Source organism: Thunnus albacares, chromosome 3 (genome assembly GCF_914725855.1).
Source record: "Thunnus albacares chromosome 3, fThuAlb1.1, whole genome shotgun sequence".
Lineage (NCBI taxonomy): Eukaryota > Metazoa > Chordata > Actinopteri > Scombriformes > Scombridae > Thunnus > Thunnus albacares.
The window spans coordinates 36177628-36201465 of NC_058108.1; the positions used below are offsets into that span (position 1 = coordinate 36177628).

At 38.5% G+C, this 23838-nt stretch overlaps 2 protein-coding genes across 8 annotated transcripts in view; one reads left to right on the top strand and one right to left on the bottom strand.

Moving 5' to 3' along the window:
- Positions 1-10590: 10590 nt before the first annotated feature.
- Positions 10591-21805, bottom strand: snrpb2 (small nuclear ribonucleoprotein polypeptide B2). The gene is made up of 7 exons (XM_044342996.1): positions 21701-21805; positions 19899-19970; positions 18968-19140; positions 18718-18852; positions 13346-13381; positions 11718-11806; positions 10591-11029 (listed from the first exon to the last, which is right to left on the bottom strand). The coding sequence occupies exons 2-7, from the start codon at positions 19960-19962 to the stop codon at positions 10870-10872; spliced, it is 657 nt and encodes a 218-aa protein (XP_044198931.1). The 5' UTR covers positions 19963-19970; positions 21701-21805; the 3' UTR covers positions 10591-10869.
- Positions 21806-22818: 1013 nt separating this feature from the next.
- kif16ba (kinesin family member 16Ba) overlaps positions 22819-23838 on the top strand; it is a 32364-nt gene continuing 31344 nt past the window's right edge. For 2 of the 7 annotated variants that reach the window (XM_044342251.1, XM_044342261.1), the window contains exon 1: positions 22819-23329. In XM_044342251.1, coding sequence (XP_044198186.1) covers positions 23283-23329 — 47 coding nt within the window. In that variant the 5' untranslated portion in view covers positions 22819-23282. The remainder of the gene's footprint in view (positions 23330-23838) is intronic. The other 5 variants (XM_044342269.1, XM_044342276.1, XM_044342287.1 and 2 more) reach the window with 3 other exon arrangements.

A 23838-nucleotide genomic window follows, 5' to 3' on the forward strand; every position in this document is an offset into this window, starting at 1 on the left:
AAAACACTTATTTATAGCTTTACTTTTAATATTTGAAAAATGATTTCTAGTGTTTCAACAGCTTCTATTGTGATTATATTGTTAACGTTTCACCTTGTTGAATATCACTTTACCACTGAAACCTCATTTCCCTGCAGGAATCGCCGTCATTTGGTCGCGATTCCGATGATAACCAGGTAACGCGAAGAAAGTGAAAGTTTAACTCGATCCGTGTTTTTTTTTTATTTCTGTATCTTTGTTTTTATTGTTTGTTGTGTGTAAAGCATTTAGTAACATCGGTTTTGAAAAGTGCTTTTCAAATAATATTTATTATTATTATCTTTAGAATTGAAGACGATTGGTCAATTAATTTATTGAAAGAAAATTAAACGATTTCAATAATTGGTTTGAGTCTTTTCTTTTCAAGCAAAAACACCAAATATTTGATAGTCGTTCGTTTTTTGATGTTTTATCGATTGATCAAGAAAATTAGTCGATAATTAAAATAATCGTTAGTTGCAACCCTATATTGCATCCCCATATTGACCTGGTATGGGAGTGTTGGTGAACCGTACAGACTGTCTGATCTGATCGTCCTGTTGTTGCTCAGTTTCAGTCTCCTCTGTGGACAGATTCCATCATCCAGCACATCAACACCAGTCAATACCTTCATTTTATGCTGAATTTAAACCAGTTGTCCTCCATCACTGTGAGGAGCTCCACCAGTCTCATAACTCCTGCTGTCATCTGCCTGGTAATGAACAGTTCACACGCACTGTGGCCCTGCTGATCAATAACTCTCCTCTGGTCATATATATATATGACCAGCTGAAACAATACTGATGCAGCTGTCAGTCGACACGGTGAAATGTGCTGTTCACTGTCAGCAGAAAGAATGATGTCAAACACCGATCGATGACAGCTGGAGGAAGTTCAGTTTTATTCATATAGCCCAATATCACAAAATCTGCCTCAGAGAGCTTTACAGTCTGTACAGAAATACAACATCTTCTGTTCTTAGACCCTCGATTCGAATGGAAAAACTCATGAAAAACCCTTTAATGGGGAAAAATGGAAGAAACCTCAGGAGGAGCAACAACTTCTCTCAGGACGAACAGACATGCAGTAGATGTTTATACAGAATAGAACACAAATGACAGAATACAGCATTGAACAGGATAACAAAATTATAATGGATTTATAATATGTATGAAGAATATGATGAAGAGGATGCTGAGCAGCTACCAGGTGCCACCAGATCAGAATAAGACCTGAACCATGTGAGCTTCATCGCCATGGAGACCTGGGAGGAGGACAGACTACATATGCACACAGAGGAGAGACTCACATCACATCATTCATATAAATGAGAGGAAGAGACAAGAAAACACATTCATTCACACAGGAGAGAGAGAGAAGGAGAACTCTTCATACGTCTCTCATCTCTCTCCCTGAGCTGCTTGAAAAACATCAACAACAGTAGTTCTACTGCTAGTCCTGGACATCTGACCACAGGTGCCTAACGGGAGTCTCAGGGTTTCACAAAATCCCCTCCAACTGTTTCTTTTTGCATTTTTAATTAACTTGTCTTGCCACCACCCTTAATCTCTTATATTCCACTGCATATCAGGGTAAGGGTCAGGGTTAGGGCCAGGGTCAGGGTTAGGGTCAGGGTTAGGGTTAGGGCCAGGGTTAGGGTTATAGGGTTAGGGCCAGGGCTAGGGCTAGGGTTAGGGTTAGGGTTATGGTTAGGGTTAGGGCCAGGGCCAGGGTTAGGGTTAGGGTTAGGGCCAGGGTTAGGGTCAGGATTAGAGCCAGGGTTAGGGTTAGGGCTAGGGTTAGGGTTATGGCCAGGGCCAGGGTTAGGGTTAGGGTTAGGGTTAGGGTCAGGGTTAGGGTTAGGGTTATGGTTAGGGTTAGGGCCAGGGCCAGGGTTAGGGTTAGGGCCAGGGCCAGGGTTAGGGTTAGGGCCAGGGTTAGGGTTAGGGCCAGGGTTAGGGTTATGGCCAGGGCCAGGGTTAGGGTTAGGGTCAGGGTTAGGGTTAGGGCCAGGGTTAGGGCTAGGGTTATAGGGTCAGGGTCAGGGTTAGGGTCAGGGTCAGGGTTAGGGCCAGGGTCAGGGTTAGGGTTAGGGTTAGTGGATGTTTTCTTAAATTTCTATATGCTCTATTTCTGTTCCTTACAACTATATCACTGTCTTTACTCCACCAAAGAACCCAACACATGTGATCTGCAGTATGGATCATCAAGCTAAGGGATTAAGCATTTTAATTATCTACAAAGCCCTCAAAGTCTGTCTCTTCAACTTAAGTTGGAGTCCTCTCCTGAAATTCATCCCATTTAGCCTGAGAAAAGTTAAATCACACAGCTGTCAAGCATCACTGTTACTTGATCAAACTGGAGCCAAGCAGGCCTCTAATTTAGTAATTCAAGTATAATCATCAACCCTTATACAGCTGAGTATCATCAGTCAATAAAGTCAATAAAAACAATAACAGAAAAAAGAGGCGTACGATAATACATGTAAAAGTAAACACACATATACAGGTAGTAATGTTAATATTACAACACAAGGTTTAGGTTATTGATTTTAAAACAGAGATCATATAGCTTTAACAGGGGTTGGAGTAGCTTCACGTTAAGGAGGAAAACAATTGGTGATTTGGGTTCCCAGCGGTGGAATTAGGAAAGGTCATAGTAAACAGAAAAAAAGATGTGTTTCAGCTTGGATTTGAAAGTTATCAACAGAGCCTCCCGAATGTGCAGTGGTAGATTATTCCAGAGAAATGGAGCTCGGTGGGCAAAGGCCAAAAGTGTTCTTATTGAATCAAGGAACAATTAAGTAACCAACAGGCACCAAGGGAAACGTAAGGGATGTGATGGAGTATACAGAGCAATAAGCCAGGAGATATATGAAGGAGCAAATCCATTTAGAGCCTTAAAGGTAAGTAAGAAGGAAGGTTTAAAAGTCAGCCCTTTCATGAACCAGTAGCCAATGCAGATAAATCCATACCAGTTTTTTAGACCTTTTGTGGCTGTTTTAGGTAGGCCAGAGAAAAATGCATTACAGTAGTCTATTCTAGATGTTATGAAGGCGTGTATGAGGATTTCAGCATCTGAATTTGATAAAAAAATGTGGTGTATTTGGGCTATTTTATGAGGATGGAAGAAGGCATTTCGTGTTATATACTTAATATGTAGCTCAAACGGAAGAGATGGATCAAATACTATTCCCAGATATTTGATTGTATGACTGAGAAATTGTGCAGCCATTGAAATTAATGTATAAGTCTGTAAAATGCGATGTGAATCTAGCTGGTCTTGTGTGAAATTTATTCCATGACTACATATAATTTGTCCGAGAGGCGTAATATAAAGAGCAGCAGGGCCAAGGATCAAGCCCAGAGGTACTCCATATTTAACATCAGAGAATCTAGATGTAGTGTTATTATAGCAGACACACTGTATTCTTTCAGATAATTAGGAATGAAGCCAAGAGAGGGCAGAGACACCAAAATTACACTTTAGTCTGTCTGATAGTAGCGATCAATAGTGTCAAAGGCTGCACTGAGATCCAGTAATAGAAGCACAGAGGTGTAATCTAAATCCAAAGCAAGTAGATAATTTATCACTCCGGTTAGAACAGTTTCAGTAGAGTAAAAGGCTCTGAAAACTGACTGAAAGGTTCATATAGATCATTTTCTTTTATATGAGTCAAAAGTTGTTGAGGCACAACTCTCTCTACTTTAGAAAAGAACGGAAGATTAAAGACCGGTCGTTGGTTATTAAGACGCTCTGGATCGAGGTGTGGTTTCTTAAGTAAAGGTTTAACCACAACAGTGTTAATGCTTCTGGGTATAATGCCACTAGTAAGTGATAAATTAACAATATCCAGCATTGTAGGCCAGATGTCTTTGAAAAGTTTTGCTCAAAAATTGTAGTAGCTGGGACTAGCTGAGACTCTTTGTATAAATATGAGTTTGGTAAAACAGGATCTGCAGGAGTTGAAGAACTAGTTTTGTTTCTAATGTCATCGACTTTATTGCAGAAAAAGTCTAGAAACTTACAAGCTGTGACAGCTGAGCAGCTAACGGACAGCTGTTTCTTAATTAAGTTTAACTACAGTGTTGAAGGTAAATCTGGGATTATGTTTATTAATATTGATTAAGTGAGAGAAATACGCTGCTTTCACAGCAGATAAAGCTTGTAACGCTTGTATTTCAATAAACACTTGTGCCAAAAGAGGTAAAAAACTTCCAATTTTTTTTGTTTTTTGCCATTTACGTTCCAGTCTCCTGCAGGCTTTAGAGCACGTGTCTCTTCAGTAAACAGGATGTAGACCTCTTTAATCTCCTAGTTCTGGTAGTAAGAGGTGCACATGAACCCAGGAGACCAAATGCAGCTTTAGTGGACGGACCAGTGTGGCGAGTGGTAAACACATCTGTGCCGACATTACCGGGAAAAAATCAATGATGCTTCAAATTTAATGAGAAAATGTTCTGACACAGCGGATGTGGCAGCTTTCCCTTTAAATAAAACCAAATCAAGAGTGAACTCATGAACAAACTGAGTGAAGCCAAAAGTATCAACAAGCGGCAGAAAGGCTTTACTTAGAGGATCAGCAGCTTTATTCAGATGAATGAAGAAGAAATATGACTGAAGCTCAGTTTGAAGTTTAGAACTTATTTTGTGCTATGCTGTGCTCTGTTTTTATCATTTACTCTCAAAATTTTAATAACAATTAATTGCTAATAACATGTAGAAACTGTCTGATACTTTAGAGTCACACTGAGTAGAACCAGAGCTGCATGTCTCCTTCGTTTAGTGGGTTTAGTGTTTAAGATGTTCTGTAAAAGAGAAAAACAAGTTTTTTTCTGTTAGTATTTTGATTGCTAAAACTACCTCTTTCAAACCACTGGAAGTAATTCCTGACAAGGAAGGTAGATACATAATAGTATCAGGACTTTGTGATAAAAAAAAATGGTGCTTGTTAACATCTATAGTCCTAATACTGGGCAAGCTAAATTTCTGACAAATTTGAGTGTCCTATTATCAAGGTTCTCGGACATCCCAATACTACTTGGTGGTGATTTTAATGTAGCAGCTCAGCCTAGCGTTGACTGGTCCAAGCAGCTTTTGCCAACTGACGGTATGCTTGCGGTAGCTTTTGAAGAATTTCAGACAACAACATGTACAATAGATATTTGGAGATGTATCAATAATGATGCACGAGAATATACATTTTATTCAAAGGTCCATAATTCATATTCTAGGATCGACTATTTGTTATTATCTAGCCAGATGATTAAAAATGTAGTTAATTGTGAAATTCATAATATAGCTATATCAGATCATGCTCCTATCTCCATTAGCTTTTACCTCTCCTTTGAAGTAAATAAAACAAAACAATGGAGATTTAATAATTCACTCTTGGGAGATGAAAAATTTATCTCCTTAATAAGGGCTAAAATAAAGGAATATTTTACTTAAAACATTAATTCAGTATCATCAATACAGACCGTATAGGAAGCATTTAAGTCTACATGTAGCGGATGGTTGATTGGTTACTCAACTGCTAAGAAGAGGAAGAAGAATGAAAGGAAAAACTCTCTAAAAGAAGAACTGAACAAGCTTGAAAACAGACATATGAGGGAACCAGACAATCATAAATTAAGGAACTCTGTTACTTTGCAGAGCACATTTGCAAGAAATAATGCATGAAGAAACTGCATTTGCACTGTTTAAACTTTGGCAATCTTTCAGGATATAAAGTAAATTGGAACAAGAGTGAAGCAATTCCGCTCAACTGCATGACTTTTCCAGCCCAGCTTACCCAAACTCAGGTAGTCTAGAAGAAAGAGGGACTGAAATATCTTGGTATTAATATCATCTCCCCCATTGAGAAGATATTCGAGATAAATGATAAATTGATTAAAACAATCAGAGAGGATCTTGCGACTTCCGCTGTCCTTGTGGGGTAGAGCAGAGATAATTAAAATGAATGTTTTCCCCAAACTGTCTTTTATGTTATCTTCAATTCCACTTAAATGACCTGATTATTGGTTTAAAGAAATTAAAAAACTTTTTATAAAATTCCTTTGAGGGAATAAAAAACCAAGAAGGATTAGAAATACCAGAAATATATACATACTATTTGACTTTTAATGGATACCCTATGCTCTGGGCCTATCACGAACAGTGTGAGGAAAATTGTTGGTGAGAGCAAAAAACAAGTATCCCTTTCGTCTTTGTGGTATTGTACAAAGCTCAATATAAATATTAAGAACCCAATTATCAGTTTTTCATTGGAAATAGCAAAAATAATTCAAAAGAAATGCAATCAATGGAATACTTTTGCCTTCATGTCCATTATGGGAGAACCCATTATTCACTGCTGGAGGGAAGACTCTTATTAATAAGGAATGGGAAAGCCATAATGAAAGCCATAAGAAAATAGGCCAAATCATAACACAGGAGAGAATAATAAGATTTAATGAGCTTAAAGCTAACTTTGACCTCAATGGTCTGTGTTTTCTGCAGTATCTACAGTTGAAATCTATAATGCAGACACTTATCTCTCAAGGTATCATACTGGCCTCAGATAAAAATGCAGATAATAAATTGAAAGACTTTGTAACAAATAGAGGCACAATATCTAAGCTTTACAGATTTATATCTCTCTCCTCCTGCAGTGGCATGGATAAAGTCAAATCACAATGGGAACGTGATCTAAGAAAACACCTAACACTAGAACAATGGGACTCCATGATGCGACATACAAATTATTTATCGAAATGTGTCAGATATAAGCTTATACAGATGAAAATTTTGTATCAAATATATATAACTCCACAGATGGATGTGGAGAGAGAGGATCTCTAATACATATATTATGGAATTGTCCAAAAATAAGACAGTTTCGGGAGTACATAAAATGCTATGTTCAATATTAAATGTAGATGTATCACTATGCCCAGAAGTGTGTTCACTGGGAGTTTAAGTGGATGGATTGAAATCTGTAGTAATATGTTTGATAACATTGGCTTTTCTTTCTGGGAAAAGGATCTTATGAACTGGAAAGTAAGGAAATTAAATTGTTTTTGTTTGAATCACTGGCTAAAGGACTTCATAGAACTGATAACGATGGAACGTGCAGCCTCAGCCCTGCAGGGGTTTTATAGAGACAACGGCTTAGATGGACCATGGACACTTATATAAGACTATATAAATAAGAGACTTTTAAGTTAAGTGTTTTTGACTGTTAAGAATAAAGCCTGCACAATTAAATAGAAACCTGATCCTTGTAGGTAGAATGGAGTAGTCCTGTTTAAGAACTATTAGCGATGTAATGATTTCTTAAACAAGTATATTATATTTCCTTTGCTTATTGTCTGTAACCTGTCTGTTTTTGTATTGTGTATGTGTGCTGTGTTGGGTCTGTTTTTGTTTGTTTTGTTTTTGTCTTTCTTCTTTTCTTTCATAGTTAAAAATGTAAATAAAAAAATTTTTAAAAAAGAGAAAAACGTCTGTAAATTCTATATACTGGATGATAAAACAAAAGAAAATGTAAAGAATGACGCCGTGTTAGAGCTGAGTTTGTGTTATGCTTAAAGATGCTGCTGGAGAACAATCTGCACACTGCTGGCATGTTTTTTTGGTCGTGTCCCAACTTGATGAACTTCTAAAAGCCTTTATTTTTTATATATAATCCCTGTAAATAAATAACAGCAGTACTGGGAGTACTGAAGAAATGATTGGCTCAACCAGGATGCACCGTCCACCTGAGAACGGATGAACAGATGAGAGGAAGTGAATGAAACTAAAAACTGAAACTATGAACAGATACTTTTTTTGTTTTAATGGTATCTACTCTTAAGACAAAATGTCTTTGGTCCATGAAATGAACAAAATGAAACAGAAAATGAATGTCAATGTGTCATAATGCGAGACGTTTTTGTTATGAATCTATCCACTTTTATTATATACTTTATATCTTTTATTTGTTCTTTCAATGAGTTTTCTTTCTTATTTCTTTACTTCTGTTTTTTTGGTGCACATTTTCTTCCTGTTTCTTTTCGTTTGTTTTACTTTCCTATTTCTGCAGCTGCATCTGTATGATCATTTTCACAAACTGCTATGAGCAAATTAAAAGCTTTCAGATCCCCTCCAGACATGTTTTATCATATAAAAAAACCCCTGCATGTGTCCGATATGGTTTTCCCAGAATTTCAAATATAAATGACCTCATTAAAATTCCTAAAACAACATCTCCTCCATCATGTAAAAATCATGAATATTTTAATATGCAAATATTGTTGATTTCTACTGTTGGACACAAGATGTTTCCTCCTTCAAAATAAAACTCAATCCTCAGTGTTTGTGCACTGGAGGATTCAAGGTTCCACATCACGCTTGTGCAAGTTGAATACTGGACTGGGATTGGCTCCAAACTAGTTGCGATGTCTCAAATCCTGCGTGTAGGTTCACGTGTTAAACTGAGATTTAAAGAGGTGGGCTAAAGGTTAGAGAAGCAACATTGTGACCCGCAGGATAAATCTGGGAGGGTAAACGTTAAAAAGCAGTGCTTTTCCCTCTGTCATTACCACCACTGAGGTGCCCTTGAGCAAGACCTTTAACCCCCCAGTGGAGCTGCTCAGTGGCAGCACATCAGACTGTGGTTGCACTGAGCAGTGTGAAAGTGTGAAACTGTGTGAAACTTCCCTGAATCAATAAAGGTTAAAAGGTGAGTTCAGAGAAACTTTCTTACTCCAGCAGATACATGTGAAAATAAACTCTACACATACATGATTCTGCACAGAGAAGAAGAACATCCAACTGAAGGAACAAGAAGAAAAACATGTTTTTTGAGTGGAGGGATCTTAAAAATAAATTCAAGCCAAATGCACCAAATGTGGATTAATCCGCTAATGAAAATAGTCCCCAACAAATGCACCATTTCCTCCTGATTGTTTACTGAAACCTGTCAGGTTTTAGCAAACAAACAGGAGGAAATGATACATTTGTTGCTGGGGACTGTAACACTATCTAGTGTGAGGTTGACAGGCAGATCGGTGCAGCATCAGCAGCGATGCAGACGTTGTACTGGACTATTTACCAGCCGGTTTACATTCCAACCCTCGAGCTCTGGGTAGCGACTGAAACAATGAGATTGAAGATACAAGCTACTGAAATGAGTTTCCTCTGGAGGACGTCTGGGCTCAGCTTTAGAGATAAGGAGCTCAGACATCCGGGGGGAGCTTGGAGTACAGCTGCTGCTCCTTCACATCGAAATGAGCCAACTGAGGTGGTTTGGGCACCTGGTTATGATGCCTCGTTAGGCGTTTCAGGCATATACAACAGGTAGGAAACCCCATGGCAGACCCAGAACACGCTGGAGGGACAACATATATATCTTCTGGCCTAGGAACATCTTGAGATCCTCCAGGAGGAGCTGGAAGGGGAACGTTACCGGGGAGATGGACGTCTGCGTTTCTTTACTCAGTCTGATGCCACCCGGTCAAACAGAAAACATATGGATGTTTGCTAAAAACTACAGTGACTGTTTTAGGAAATTACTGAGCCTTTTTAAAAGTTAAATTATATATCTCTGAGCTGTTTTTAAAGATTTAAGTGTTCAGTAGGAACTAACAGGCTTGGAGCTGAGAGACTCATGGTTTTGGACTTTTCCTGAGATTTAGAAGAGATTAACACCAGACTCATCCTTTAAATAAAACTCTTAATAATCACTAATAAAAAAGCAACATTATGGTCGTCACTTTGGCCACACATTTCTCTGTTCTGTATTTCTGTTTCGTGTCTTCAGGTTATGCTAACCCATTGTTGCTAACTTTGGAGCTAACCTCCTTTACTTTTCCAGCATTTGGGGAAACAACAGGCGTGACTTTTTAGCATTTATTAACTGACACACTTAGTCTGTGCTGTTCATTTACTGCCAGATTGACAACTTATTACTAACCTTTTCCTCTGCTCTGCTCGTATCCACCGTCACTTCTCTGTCCCTCGCTCTTTCCCGCTCGCTACGCAAACATACTCCTTAACGAAGCCACGCGACCAGTGGTTTCCCAGGCAACGACAGAGGTTGACTCACGTACCGGAACAGCGCTGCTCAGAGACTCCCAAACGCTGTCGATTTCAAATATTGTGGGGTTTTTTTTGATCTGGCGGGACTTCTCGTTGTGTCATTATGGAGAAACACAGATTCAGTAAACGTTCAGTAACCGTTGAGTACAGTTAGACCCAGCAGGCTCCATCAGGTTGGGCGAGTTCAAAGTTGTGAAAACAACGGGGGTGTTTTGAATACACCCCCGTTGTTTTCACAGGTAATTTGTTAGTCTGTCCCTCCCGCCGCAGGAAATATTGGATTAATCCTGGAAAGCTGTTGATGTAGCACTTTTCTCCTTATGAAAATAACACAGAGATTATTCGACCAATGAGAATTTAGTCGGACGAGAGCATATCGACCAACTAATCGATCAGTCGACCAGCAGACTACAGCCCTAATTATTACATGTGGTATTATTTCATTATCTTAATATTAATATCAGAGGTTTAATTGGTATTTAGCCTGATTAAAAACACATCACATGTTCCTGAAGAGGCAACAGTTATGTAAAAACCTTTTATTTCTTTTTTATTTTACAAAAAAAAGATGCAGGTCAGGAGATTTTTTTCTCTCAACCTGATGAATGACATCACAGAATTTATCCAAAAAAAATCCAAATAAAAAATATATCAAGAATGCTCAGCAGATTTACAAAAATCAGAAGAACCTGGGAACACAACGGAAATCCAGGGAGCGACCCCCCCCCACACACCCCTCCCCCACTCAGAGTCTCTTTGTGTCCAGTGATCAGACCCCTGGGGAGGGGACTACTTCTTGGCGTAGGTGATCTTCATGGCGCAGGTCGCTGTGATTCTGAAGCCCTGCAGCGCGTCTTTAGCCACGCCCGCCTGCGTGTCGCTTTCAAACTCCACAAAGGCGATGTCGTGTTTCCCAGGGACGAGCCGCACCTCTTTGAAGCCAGGAAACCTGCCGAGGACAAAAAAAAACATCATCACGATAAATCAATTAATCCATTTGTCACTAAACAGAGAATTAATCTGCAACTATTTTGATAATCGAATAATAGTTTTAGTAATTTTTTAAGTAAAAATGCCAAATATTTGCTGGTTCCAGCTTCTCAAATGTGCAGATTTGCAGGTTTTGTGTGTTTTTAAATTATTGTAAATTTAATATTTGGGTCGTGCGTCACTCGGAAATCAGTCAGCCAATCAGAGGAGAGGGACACTGAGCGGGCTGAGCGAGACAGAGAAGCTGCATCCATGGCTTGTACAGCTGTAACTAGATGCTTTTTGTCAATAAAAATATGCAAATGTTTGTTGAAAATGAGAGTATTAAACTAGGAAAAGGGAAAAATATGTCCTCTTTCAATTAATCACCAACTATTTTAGTAATTGATTAATAGTTTTGAGTAGTTTTCAAGAAAAAAAGTCCAAATTCTGAAGGAAATACACTTGTGAAACCAGCAGCCTCTCACACTTCACGACTCTCTTCCTGCCGGTTTGACGAGCGACTCCACAGATGACCCCGATCTGTCCGCCGTGATTAACACAAACACGCCTTCACTTCCACTCTCACAGCGCAGTGCATAACGGTGGCACCAAAGTAAAAGAAATAAAACTCTTTTAAAAGTCCTGACAGTGAACTCAGAACTCACTGGTTGAACAGCATGGAGAGCATCATTTCGTTGGTCTCCTCCGGCAGGTTACTGAGGAACAGGATGTAGTTTGGCGGGTTATCCGGCACCTGAGAAGACAACAGAGATCACGATCAATAATCAGTTAACAGAAGCACCAAATGAGTTAGAAATAAAAGCTCAGAGGAACTAAAAACAGATGATGTTAAAGGGTAAAACTCTATTTTTACTTTATTAATGCTAGCAAACAACAACAAAATGAATTTGTAAAGGTGCATTCAGTATTTTCTACTCTCTCTTTGCACAAAATAAAATGCTGATTCTTCGTCTGCCCACTTCCAGCTGCTAAAGAGCGAGAAACAACCCGATTCTGTGTGTTTACTGGGAAAGTTCCTGCACACTGTGTCGTCTCTGCACACATGAGCGGACATGAGCGCAGCATTTAAAAAGATGGAGGTGTAAATTTCTCAAAGAACTTCAGTACAAAGTCCAGAGGTTTGTGATATGTAGCACAACAAGCTAACAAAGCTTTAAACAGAACAGCGTTCCTGCACATGCTCAGTGGCGTCTACTTTACACAGAACTACTCTCTGAAGGAACATGTCACCCAGTGCAGTGGTGAGACTCACTGATGTGTTTTTAATAGTTTTTTGATTTTCATATAATTTCCCATTATTGTTATTATTTTAAAGGATTATTCTGGTGATTTTCTATATTTTTCTTCTTGTCAACAAATCTCCTGTTTGGATCCAAACCAACAATGAACTGATCTACTAACAAGTATTGTGTGTGTATCAAAGCCTGATGTATCTTATTCCTCCGTTGTCGTCCAAAAACTATTAAAAAGACATCAGTGAGTCACACCGCTGCACATGTTCCTTCATTATCAAGAGTTTGGTCACATTAGTTTGTTTAGAAACAGCTCCAAAGACTAATAACAGCATCATGTTTTCAGTCTCTGGAGAGTAGTTCTGTGTACAGCAGACGCTACTGAGCATGTATGGGAATGTGGTTCTGTTTACAGCTTTGCTAGCTTGTTGTGCTACATATCACAACCTCTGGACTTTGTACTACATTGTAAGTTTCTCAGTACATATTCAAGCCTTACACAGAACTACTCTCCAGAGACTGAAAACCTGTTTGTTTAGAAACGGCTCCAAAGACTAATAACAGTGATCAGGTTTTCAGTCTCTGGAGAGTAGTTCGGTGTGACTCACTGACATGTTTATAATAGTTTCTGGAAAACAATGGAGGAATAAGATATATCAGGCTTTGATACACACACAAGACTTGTTAGTAGATCAGTTCATTGTTGGTTTTGATCCAAATATGAGATTTGATGACAAAAAGAAAAATATAGAAAATCACCAGACTGATCCTTTATCAGTAGAGGAGAAAATGCCAATTTGTCAACGTTGTTACAGTTTCATACCACTGCCACTAGATGGCACTAAAGAGCAATATTTTATTGATTGTCTACATGTTTTATCATCTTATTGAACTTATATTTTTCCTCCCAACATGGCACAATAAAGTAGTTAAGTATATAAACATTACACAAACAGCCAAACCATCATCTACATTCACTTTTAATGTCCTGAGAATAAACAGATGAGACGCTACAGTAACTAAACCATCAGCAGTCTTACCTGTACTGCAGGTGAGTGCACAGGTGCAGCCGATCCCTGGAAACAAAAACAAGAAAGAAACAATGAAAATTTGATCAAAAACAACAACAACAACCAAAATGTCAAACTGACATTTTCAGTTTGCTTCCACTCTGGTAGCAGAAGTTTAATAAAAACACAGAACAGGTAAATATTTTATGTCTGAGCTTCCTTTTTCCACCTTCTATTCTGTTTCGTCTAAAAAAAAAAAAAAATCAATATTTCTCCGACGATGTTCGGTGACCACCGGACTTCCTGGAGGGGCTGTTAGCCGAGCTGCTGCTAACGTTTGTCCAGTTTATTTCTCTGATAACTTAAGATCCAGACGTCCAATGACTAAAATCCTTCTTCCGGCTAAAAGATATAGTTAAAAACAACCTAAATTTATCATGAAAATGTGGCTTAAAAGTGAATAAAAGTCAATTTATAACAGTTTGTGTGGAACAACTACAACGCCGATGTATTATCTTGTATGTGTGTAAGTTACTCTTTGGTAGACGCCATTGTAGCGGACAAACACAGCGCCGCCGTATGCATCTTGTGCGTGTTTACTCTTTGGTAGAGGAGGTATGACGCCATCGACAGGCGACCAAATGAAACGGTCCGTTACTTTGATTAAATTACAGATTTCTCTGAGTTTGAAACTTGTTGGAAACATTTGGGATAATGTAAGTACACAACTCAACAACATATATAACACAGGTCTAGTTGTTTTTAGACATTTTAATGTGGAATAATTACATATTATAGCTTTAAAACAATCAGAAAGGAGCAAATCTGAAAAGTTATAACTTGGTTTTCAAGCAGAAATACAAAGTGCTCATGATTTGTGGTAAATGATATAATACTGAAGGTCTGGAGTTACTGGAGCTGGACGACCGCGGTGAAGTCCAGACATCTGAATTCAGACCTTGTCTCTCCTTCGTTGGCTCACTACACATTTTAACCTCAGTTACACTCCTGACAGCCTCTGATCAGGAAATTATTTCAGAGGAGATGCAGCTTTATCTCTGACTGCTCCTACGGATGTTCACGTCCTTCGCCGACACATTTCCTGCTGGAAACACATCAGACTACGTGCAGATGAAGAAGAGACCGGGCCTGAATACTGATGTCTGTGAGGGGCTGTTCAGATCCAGGATTCATCAAGTCCACAAGGAGCCTCAAGTGGACTTTGAGAGTCTGGATATGTATCATATTTAACTTTGATGACATTTGCTTTGTTAATTTTTGTTGTTCAAGTTGTTGTAGACAGTAGTAATGAAGTTTGATAATGTACATAGGTTTTAATAAGCGTATAGGTTTAATCAATTGTATTTGTTAATTATAATTTGCTAAACTTGACATAAAGGTTGCTTTTTCTCCATCCACTATGTGAAGATCATCAGCTGAGGATTTAATGTGAAAATGATGTTTGCAGTTAATGCTTTCAGACAGCAGCAGACCTGCACACGTCATGAAGAACTTGAAACCTTGAAACGAGCAACACAGTCAGAAATTACAATTAATCTCCATGGAAACGCATTTTATCTGTTCAGACTTGACGTAATGATGGTGAACATATTAAAGCCCCTGGAAAGGCAAATCCATGATTGGCTATTAATCATGTAATTTGAGATCTAATGTGCATATAGTAAACACCTAAAAACTATGAGAACACAGCCTTTGACATAGCCTATGGAGTTCTTTAGAAAGTTTCTCTCCCTTCCCTCGTTACTGGGTTGCAGTTGGGCGGGGCTAAACTAGGGAATTTATTACGTAATAAATACCTGCCCAATCATATTTAAGACAAAGAAGATTGACGTGGCTATCCGACCAAACTCATGAGAAAACAATGCAGTGCACTTTTCTTTGCTTTTAGCTAGAATGAGAATTCAAATTAGCCTGATATGGTTTGAACGTTACTGTGTTAAGCTAACTAGCGGGCTTGGGTTCACCATCCAAATCTGTATTAATCACTGAGTGGATAAGTAGCTCAAAAGTGTAGCATAGCAACGCTAATGCTAACTGTTTCATGTAAGTGAATGAAAGATGCTAAAACACTTAGCTTTGTAGTCTGGGAGGTATAGTTCAATAAAAACAGATATGTGTGGTCTACTCTAGTCTGCTAGTTAGCCGATTAGTCAAGATAACTAGTAAACCACTGGCGTAATTGATAATAAGCTCAAAGGTTTTGAATAGAAAAGCTAATGCTAACTGTTTAATGTAAGTGAATGGAGAACGCTAAAACGATTAGCATCATACTCGGGGAGGTATAATTAAATAAAAACACAGTTTCAGGTGGTCTAACCTGTTTTGCTAGTTAGCCGATTAGTCAAGATAACCAGTAGATCACTGGGGTAATTGATAATAAGCTCAAAAGTTTTGAATAGAAAAGCTAATGCTAACCGTTTCATGTAAGTGAATGAAAGATGCTAAAACACTTAGCTTCGTAGTCTGGGAGGTATAGTTCAATAAAAACAGATATGTGTGGTCTACTCTAGTCTGCTAGTTAGCCGATTAGTCAAGATAACTAGTAAACCACTGGGGTAATTGATAATATGCTCAAAAGTTTTGACTAGAAAAGCTAATGCTAACCGTTTCATGTAAGTGAATGGTGAATGCTAAAACGATTAGCATCATACTCCAGGAGGTATAGATAAATAAAAACAGTTTCAGGTGGTCTAACCTAGTTTGTTAGTTAGTGGATTATTCAAGCTTTCAACCAAGTAGGGTCCATTTGATAGATATGGTAGTTAATAGCAAAACGTTTAAGCTAATGCTAACTATTTCATGTATATGAATGGAGAATGCTAAAACGATTAGCATCATACTCCAGGAGGTATAGTTAAAGAAAAACAGATTTGGCTGTTTAGCACCTGTTTTGCTAGTTAGCCCACACAGTCCTGAGAAATGCTTTGAGCAGCCAGATGAGCTGTTTTTGAGCTCAGTTTTCTAATAGTTATGAATGTTTATTTTCATTCAGATTTTTGCGGATGCTTAATGAGACACTCAACTCTGATATCATATATGAATTTTTATGATTTCAAGCCACGTTTCCAGAGTCTTTAAGTCTGTGTCACAGCTTTGTTTTCAGTCTGACTGCTCTCTAATGTTCTCCTGATGTGTTCTGCAACGATGTAACCAATCACATCCTCCTCCTGCTGCATGCTGGGATATTTACTTTCAAAGCCCAATAAAAACGACAAAAACCCCTCTTTCTTGTTTTCTCCGCTTTTATTACACACATCACTCTCAGCGCTAAGTGACAGTAATGTGTAAAGTTAATGATTCCAAATATCAGAAAGAAAACATTGTTTTTGCATAAAAAAGCTGAATCTGCTTTGAATTTGGTGTTGAAATGAGCTTCTATCTGACGCTTTTTAATCTCTGTGACTGTGATGAGACTGTGAAAGTTTAATAAAACGCTGAAATGAAACAGAAACAAATGGCTGCCTGGAAGGAAAATATTAAAAATAAATGTTTCTTTAATCACCATCTTATATCATGTTTCCTCTTTGTGTTATTTGCAGACATATGAGAATGTTTTAAGATGTGCAGAGGACAGTTTCCTAGAACGGCTTCATGTTTTAAAGTTGATAGATGAGACTAAAGCTCAAACGAAGAGTCAATTAGTTGATCATCAGAAAATTAATCTGCAACTATTTAGATCATCAAGTAATCATTTAGGTCATTTTTTAAAGCAATAACTCAAAGGATTTAACAGTTTCAGGTTCTTAAATGTGAGAATGTTCTGCTTTTCTTGGTCTGACGTTATGTGAAACATTTATTGGACGAAATAAGATATTTAATGACGCCACCTTGTGCTCAGAGGCCCCGTTTACACCTGGTATTAACATCCGTCTCTAAGTACAGGTGTAAACGCACCCAAGATGCATTGAGGACGGATTGAGATCCGATCACTCAGACCACATTGGGAGGTGGTCTGGGCCACACGTGGCCACATTATTTCAGTAGTGTAAACGCAATGCATCCTGGGCCACATTGAAGGACCACCTACTCAACTGACGTCCTCTATTTTCCAGCAGACTAGACACAGGACCCTCCGTCCGAAGCTGTTCAACTTGTCTGATAACAGGATAAATAAATTATTTTGTGTTTCATGTGAATTAAAAACATAATCCACCTCCCGTTTCTTCCTGTTTTTCTCGTTCCTCTAAGCGGTTTCCCTCCTCAAAACCACAGTTAGAATAGAAAACAAACCATTAACTTTTCGCTTGTCTGTCTAAAAACAGATTTCAGGAGCTAAACGTTGCTGGATAGTTTCCTCTGTGCTGTCAAGTTGATAACTACAGTGTTTAGTTTTGCTAGCTGCTAAACATAATGAACTCAGGATTTATCAGGACGGCTGCTTTACTCCAAACAGTTTGACTGTATGAACCTGGACTGTGTGTTTAACAGCTGATCTGTTGGATGTGAAGAAGAACACAGAACATTCATTAACATCAGATTCTGTCAGCGTGTCGGAGATTAAGTTAATCTGCTGCATCTTTCGCGTAAATGCACATGCAGCTGCGGGGAGATCGCTGCATACATCCTGAATCATTTTTATCAAACAAGTTAATCACAGCTTTGGACGAATAACGAACGAATTTGGTCTTTTGAAAACAGAAATGATGTCCGTGTTTATCTGCATATAGAGCGGGGAAATGAGATCCGATCACATGTGGTCACTCAGGACCAGAGATACTGAGACACTTTTCACTGTTTTCTGATGTTTAATAGATCAATTAATCGAGAAATAAACTGTCAGACGCTAGTTAATGAGCTCACATCTACCTGCTTTATGGTTGTTTGAAGGGCAGTTTTTTTGAGTCAGCAATGGGTTTTTGTATTCCTATAAGTCTCAGGTTGATCATGTTCTACCGATGTACTTGTTAGCAAAACTGCATGATGTGATCTGTTGGTCTTTAAGGGCACGCATAAACGGACTGGCTGTTTACATCATTAGGCTGCACAAGAACTATTACTCCACTGATTGCTTATTTCAACAGCCCTGTACTGTAACTTGTTGCATGTACTGTGTCAGGCAACAGTAACAGAAAGGAGTTGCACACTACAGTGTCCCTTGTGTCCTAACTAAAGGCCCTAGCAAGACATGCCTTTTTAATTATCTCAATGTGGAAAATGGCGTTCAATGGCAACTAATCAACTCGAGAGAATAATACGTTGACAAACTTAAATACCCTGAAGCTTATTGTACATAACGTGGAACAGTTGGGCAGCAAACTGAGACTTTTTTTTACAGTAAACATTGTGATTGTTGCACCTATTTTGGTATTAAAAGTCAGTTCTGACAGAATCTTTAACGTTGTGAATCTAAACTCGATGCTGTTGACAGACGCGTCACTCACCGCTGCTGGTTTCTTTGTCAGGTTAGCCGCCGGCTCTTGAGCTTTCTTCTTCTCCTTCTTTTTCTTCTCCTTGTCGCCGTACGTGCCCTTCACCTTGGCGATGACCTCGGAGTCGGTCTTTGCGTACTGTATCCTCTGGAAAACAACCCAACACCAGTTAAATTAAAGCTTCTGAGAGGAGACGTCATCTCTCGTTACACTGCTGATTGACCAATGAGGACGGCTCGTTTCCCCCCCCCCCCCCGTTTACCATGGGCTTGTTGTAGAAGGGGAAGCCTTGCAGTTGCCTCAGCGCGTTGGTGGCGGCGGCGAGCTCTTTGAAGACGACAAAGGCCTGGCCCCTCATCTTCATGGTCTTCATCGCCACGATCTCGACGATCTGGCCGAACTGAGAGAAGAGAGCGTAGAGCGAACGCTTCAGCTCTGCGGGAGAGACGAGAAGCAAGACAGAGTTCAACACCGACACGCTAACGTCACGTCTGACCGCCACGATTACACCAGGACACTTTTATATTCTAAATATTTCATTAATTACAGTGATGACAGTCTGTTTATCTGTCCAACACTTTGGTCTGACGGCTGATATTTGTTGCAGACTTGAAAAACATCAGTATAATTATTAATAATCATTTTTTTCCCCCCATTACAGATATACTGGTATCTGTGTACGTGTCCTCCAATAAGTAACAAGACATGTAAAAAGATATGATTGAGGTCATTTAGAGACAAAGTCTCCATTTAGAGCTGCAACTAATAATCATTTTTTATCAATTAATCTGTTGATCCATCTTTTCAATTAAACGATTAGTTGTTTGATCCATAAAATGTGGATCAGTGTTTCCTCAAATGTCTAAGATATTCAGTTTACTGTCATAAAGACTAAAGAAACCAGAAAATATTCACATTTAAGAAGCTGGAATCAGAGAATTTGGACTTTTTTTTTCTCAAAAATGACTAAAAATAATTAATCGATTGAGAAAATAGTTGGCAACTAATTGATTAATCGACTTATCGTTGCAGCTCTACTCTAAACTTAATGTTTTTTGTGGGTTTGAACTGCTGTTCAGACAAGGAGTCACTGTTTTATACACTAAACAAATAATTGATTAGTCACAAAAATAATCCACAGATTAATCAATAATGAGAATAACTGTTTATTCATGAATAGTGAATAAACTCACCTTCTTTCTTGACTTTGTCATTGATATTGTTGATGTAGATGGTGTGGTTTGGTCGGATATCCATGGTGGAGTCTGAGGAGAGATTTAACATCATCGTTAGGCGTCGTCGCAACGGATCATCCGTCACGCCGACGACCTGCAAGTCTTCCCTCAACGTGTCCGTAAACCTCCTCTTTGGCCTTCCTCTTAGCCTGCCAGCTCCATCTTCAGCATCTTTCTCCCAGTATAACCAGCATCTCTATCTCTTTGTCTCCAACCCGTCCAACCTGAGCTGCTACTCTAATATATTCATTCCTAATCCTGTCCGTCCTCGTCACTCCTGTCTTTCCATCAGTGACACAACCCCGTTGTAAACCAGATCCTCCTTCTCCACCCAAACGTCTGTATCTACTGAGGTTCATTATTCACGGCTTCATTTATTCATCCATTATCTCATGTAAATTACAGTGCTGACTTTAATCAACCAGGGCTAATTAAGTTTACCAGTCACTATGAATAGTAATCACAGATTTTGAAACATGAATGTACATGAACAGGTACTTTACTTGAGTATTTCCATGTGATGCTACTTTCTACATTTCAGAGGGAAATATTGTACTTTCTACTCCACTACATTTATTTGACAGCTTTAGTTGCTTTTCAGATGAAGATTTGACACAATGGATAATATAACAAGCTTTTAAAATACAACACATTGTTAAAGATGAAACCAGTGGTTTCCAACCTTTTTGGCTTTTGACGTCTTACAAAAAGCAGTGTGTAGTCAGGGTCACATTTCACATGTCTATGAGTTGTTAACAGCTCCACCAAATAGTGATTTTTCCCTCTAAACTTCTCACATGCTTTCATTTCAATAAATGTTCAAATGATCCAATATTTCAGCAAAAATCAGAGATTAGAGAAAAAGTCCAAAATCTGAAAACAGATTTGTGTATCAGAACTTTGTTTTTTCTTCTTTCCTCTCCCATTAATCATCTCATGACCCCTCAGATTTATCTGCTGACCCTTTGGAGGGGCCCGACCCCTAGGTTGGGAACCACTGGACTAAACTAGCTAACTGTATATAAAGTAGTGTAAACTAGCTCCACCTCCAGCAGCTACAACAGTAACATGCTGCTCTAACACTGATGCTTCACTATTAATAATCTAATGATGTCATATATAATAATATATCAGTCAGAGGGACCAAACCACTACTTTTACTGCAATACTTTAACTACATCAAGCTCATAATACTTATGTACTTTTACTGCAATACTTTAACTACATCAAGCTCATAATACTTATGTACTTTTACTGCAATACTTTAACTACATCAAGCTCATAATACTTATGTACTTATACTGCAATACTTTAACTACATCAAGCTCATAATACTTATGTACTTTTATTGTAGTCATGCAGGATTTTACTTGTAATGGAGTAGTTTTACATTGCTGTATTAGTATTACTTCAGTAAAGGATCTGAGTACTTTTACCATCGCTATCTGACGTTAACAACAAATAACACAAAGCTGTTAATAGTTGGAGACAACTTAAAGTCTTCAAGTAGTGTTTTTATGTTTTCGGTGAAACATGTTCCTGCCTGTAAGCTAACGTTAGCCTACGCTGATCATACGTTCATTCAAAACGTTAGCTTAGCAGTTAGCTACCAAGCTAACTTATTCTTTTTTACATCAGCGGAGAAACACCGCGGCGTTTTAAATTAACCTAATGCTTTCAACGTTCAATACCGGCCCCGGTGGTCCCGTTAAATAACGGATTTATATGTAAAAGAAGTGCTACTTAAACACAAAACTCACCTCTTCTGCACTCACACCGCTCATATACAACAGGAAACACACCGCCGCGGCATTAAGGAGCATTGTGCTGCAGCGCCACCAGCAGGTCCGGAGGAGAACTACAGGCCGCATAACGAAACATAACAACTAAATAATAGACTACACACAGTCGTTGGTTAGGGCCAGAGCCTGCACAAGGCAAAACAGTTTGTTTTGTTTCATCTGTTGTGTTTTTATGTTTTTTAATAGTGCTAAACTACATAAATAATGTTGATTATTACCGTATTCTATGATTGAAAAATGCATAAAAATCACATCCAGAAATGTTTCTTTTTTGTTTTATCTGTTAAATCATATTTTGGAAAGTCTTTTTTGACACGGATGACCAATCTCTGTTGCAATTCTTTTTTTTTATAGCTAAAAAATGTATTTTGCTGCGATGGTCCATCCTGCATGTCCCTACCGTCAACATGTGGATATCATAGATAGCAACTGACCCATCATCTCAATCATAAATTAGACAAATTCTGAAAACCTTTGCATTCTTTCTTACAGAGACTCTGATTTGCTTGCTTATCCCTGGAAGACAATGGCTGATTGTAATATCAATATCAATCAAGATCAAATAAAATAAATACATTTAGAAAATGCATAAAAAGGCTTCTGGCTCCCTGCGCTTGAAGTGACTTATAGTGGAATAAAAGTATAAAGTAGCATCGTGTGGAGAAGTACAAGTACCTCAAATCTGTACTTAATCACAGTACTAGTGTAAATGTGGCCTAATTAGTTACATTCCACACAGTTTAAAACAGATTTTTATTGCTTTTAGTGATTGATTTTTTCTAATTGTTGTTTTAGATTTAGGATCTGTTGTGTTTTTATGTTTTTGAAAAGTGCTAAACTATATAAATAAAGTTTATTACTACTGTACATATGTACAACTAAAATGCATAAGAGACTCTGATTCGCTTGCTTATCCCTGGCAGGCAATGGCTGATTGTTTCATCTATATGTGCTATTTATTTATTTCCTATTATATTCCTGTACGAATTAGATTGTGTTTGTTAAACTTAAAAAAAAATGTATAAAAAGATTTCAAATAATGTTTTTGCCATGTTTTTCCATGTCCCAATTTCCCTCCAACCTGTCCAGAGTTTTGTCTCTTCTGCACCTCCGTACAGTTGTAATATTTTTTACATATTTTTCCACTGTCGCTCACAGAGTTTTGTCTCCTCCGGGCCTCCGTACAGATGTAATGTTTGTATCAGCTGATGCTCCCAGTTAGTTTGCCTCTCTATGAAAACGAGCTAACAGGCTAACGTCTTCTAACGCTGACCATGACAGAGAGCCGGTCCACACCTGGGCAGAGACACGGTGTCACCGGCCTACGATAACACCTGTTCCCGGCGGCAACCCTCTCCCTCTCCGTCTCCCGCTCATTATCTGTGTCTTTGTACCTTTCGTGAGCAGTCGGCCGGTTATCTGAGCGACTTTTGCCCTCTTTATCCCGCCGTTGCGGCTCATGCTAGCTGGTTAGCCGGCGGAGCTAACTGGCTGCTATAAAGCGACTGACCGGACCGGACGGACAACAGCGGGATGTGCGATGGCATCGGTCCGGGTGGCTGTCCGGCTCAGGCCCATGAACAGGCGGTGAGTTAAGGACAATAACTAACTGTTTAATGCTGACCACCATGTTTCAGACAGGTGTAATGTCTTTATTCTGGGACACTAACTGTAGCCGCTGCTAGTCTGTTTAAATGGGGTTAAATGTCATTAATAGTCTCTGACAGAGGTGGAGGAAGTATTCACATCCTTTACTGGAGTAAAAAATATTAATAACATAATGTAAAAATACTCCATTACAAGTAGAAGTCTTGCATTTAAAATCCTATTAAAGTAAAGCTACGTTTACTTTAACCCTTACATACCGTTCAGGGTCAAATTTGACCAGTTTTTAAATTTGAGAGCTTTAAAAACACCTTAAACACGTTTTTTCATTTAGCCTGACTTCTCCTAATGTGACCCAGAACATATAAAAATGGAAATATCTCAACTTTTTGCAAAACACTTCTGTTTGTTTGAGCCATATTTATTCAAAAATCCCCTTTCAAAAATATTGTTGCATTCCTCACATTTAATATAATTTCTTGAAATCTTTG

Bases quoted from the DNA above. Each gene is read 5' to 3' on its own strand.
- snrpb2 (XM_044342996.1), bottom strand. From the start codon at position 19,962: ATGGATATCCGACCAAACCACACCATCTACATCAACAATATCAATGAC. The intron at 19,141-19,898 runs GTGAGTTTATTC...TCTCTCCCGCAG, and splicing joins TGACAAAGTCAAGAAAGAAG to AGCTGAAGCGTTCGCTCTAC. The intron at 18,853-18,967 runs GTAAACGGGGGG...GTTGTTTTCCAG, and splicing joins CCTTCTACAACAAGCCCATG to AGGATACAGTACGCAAAGAC.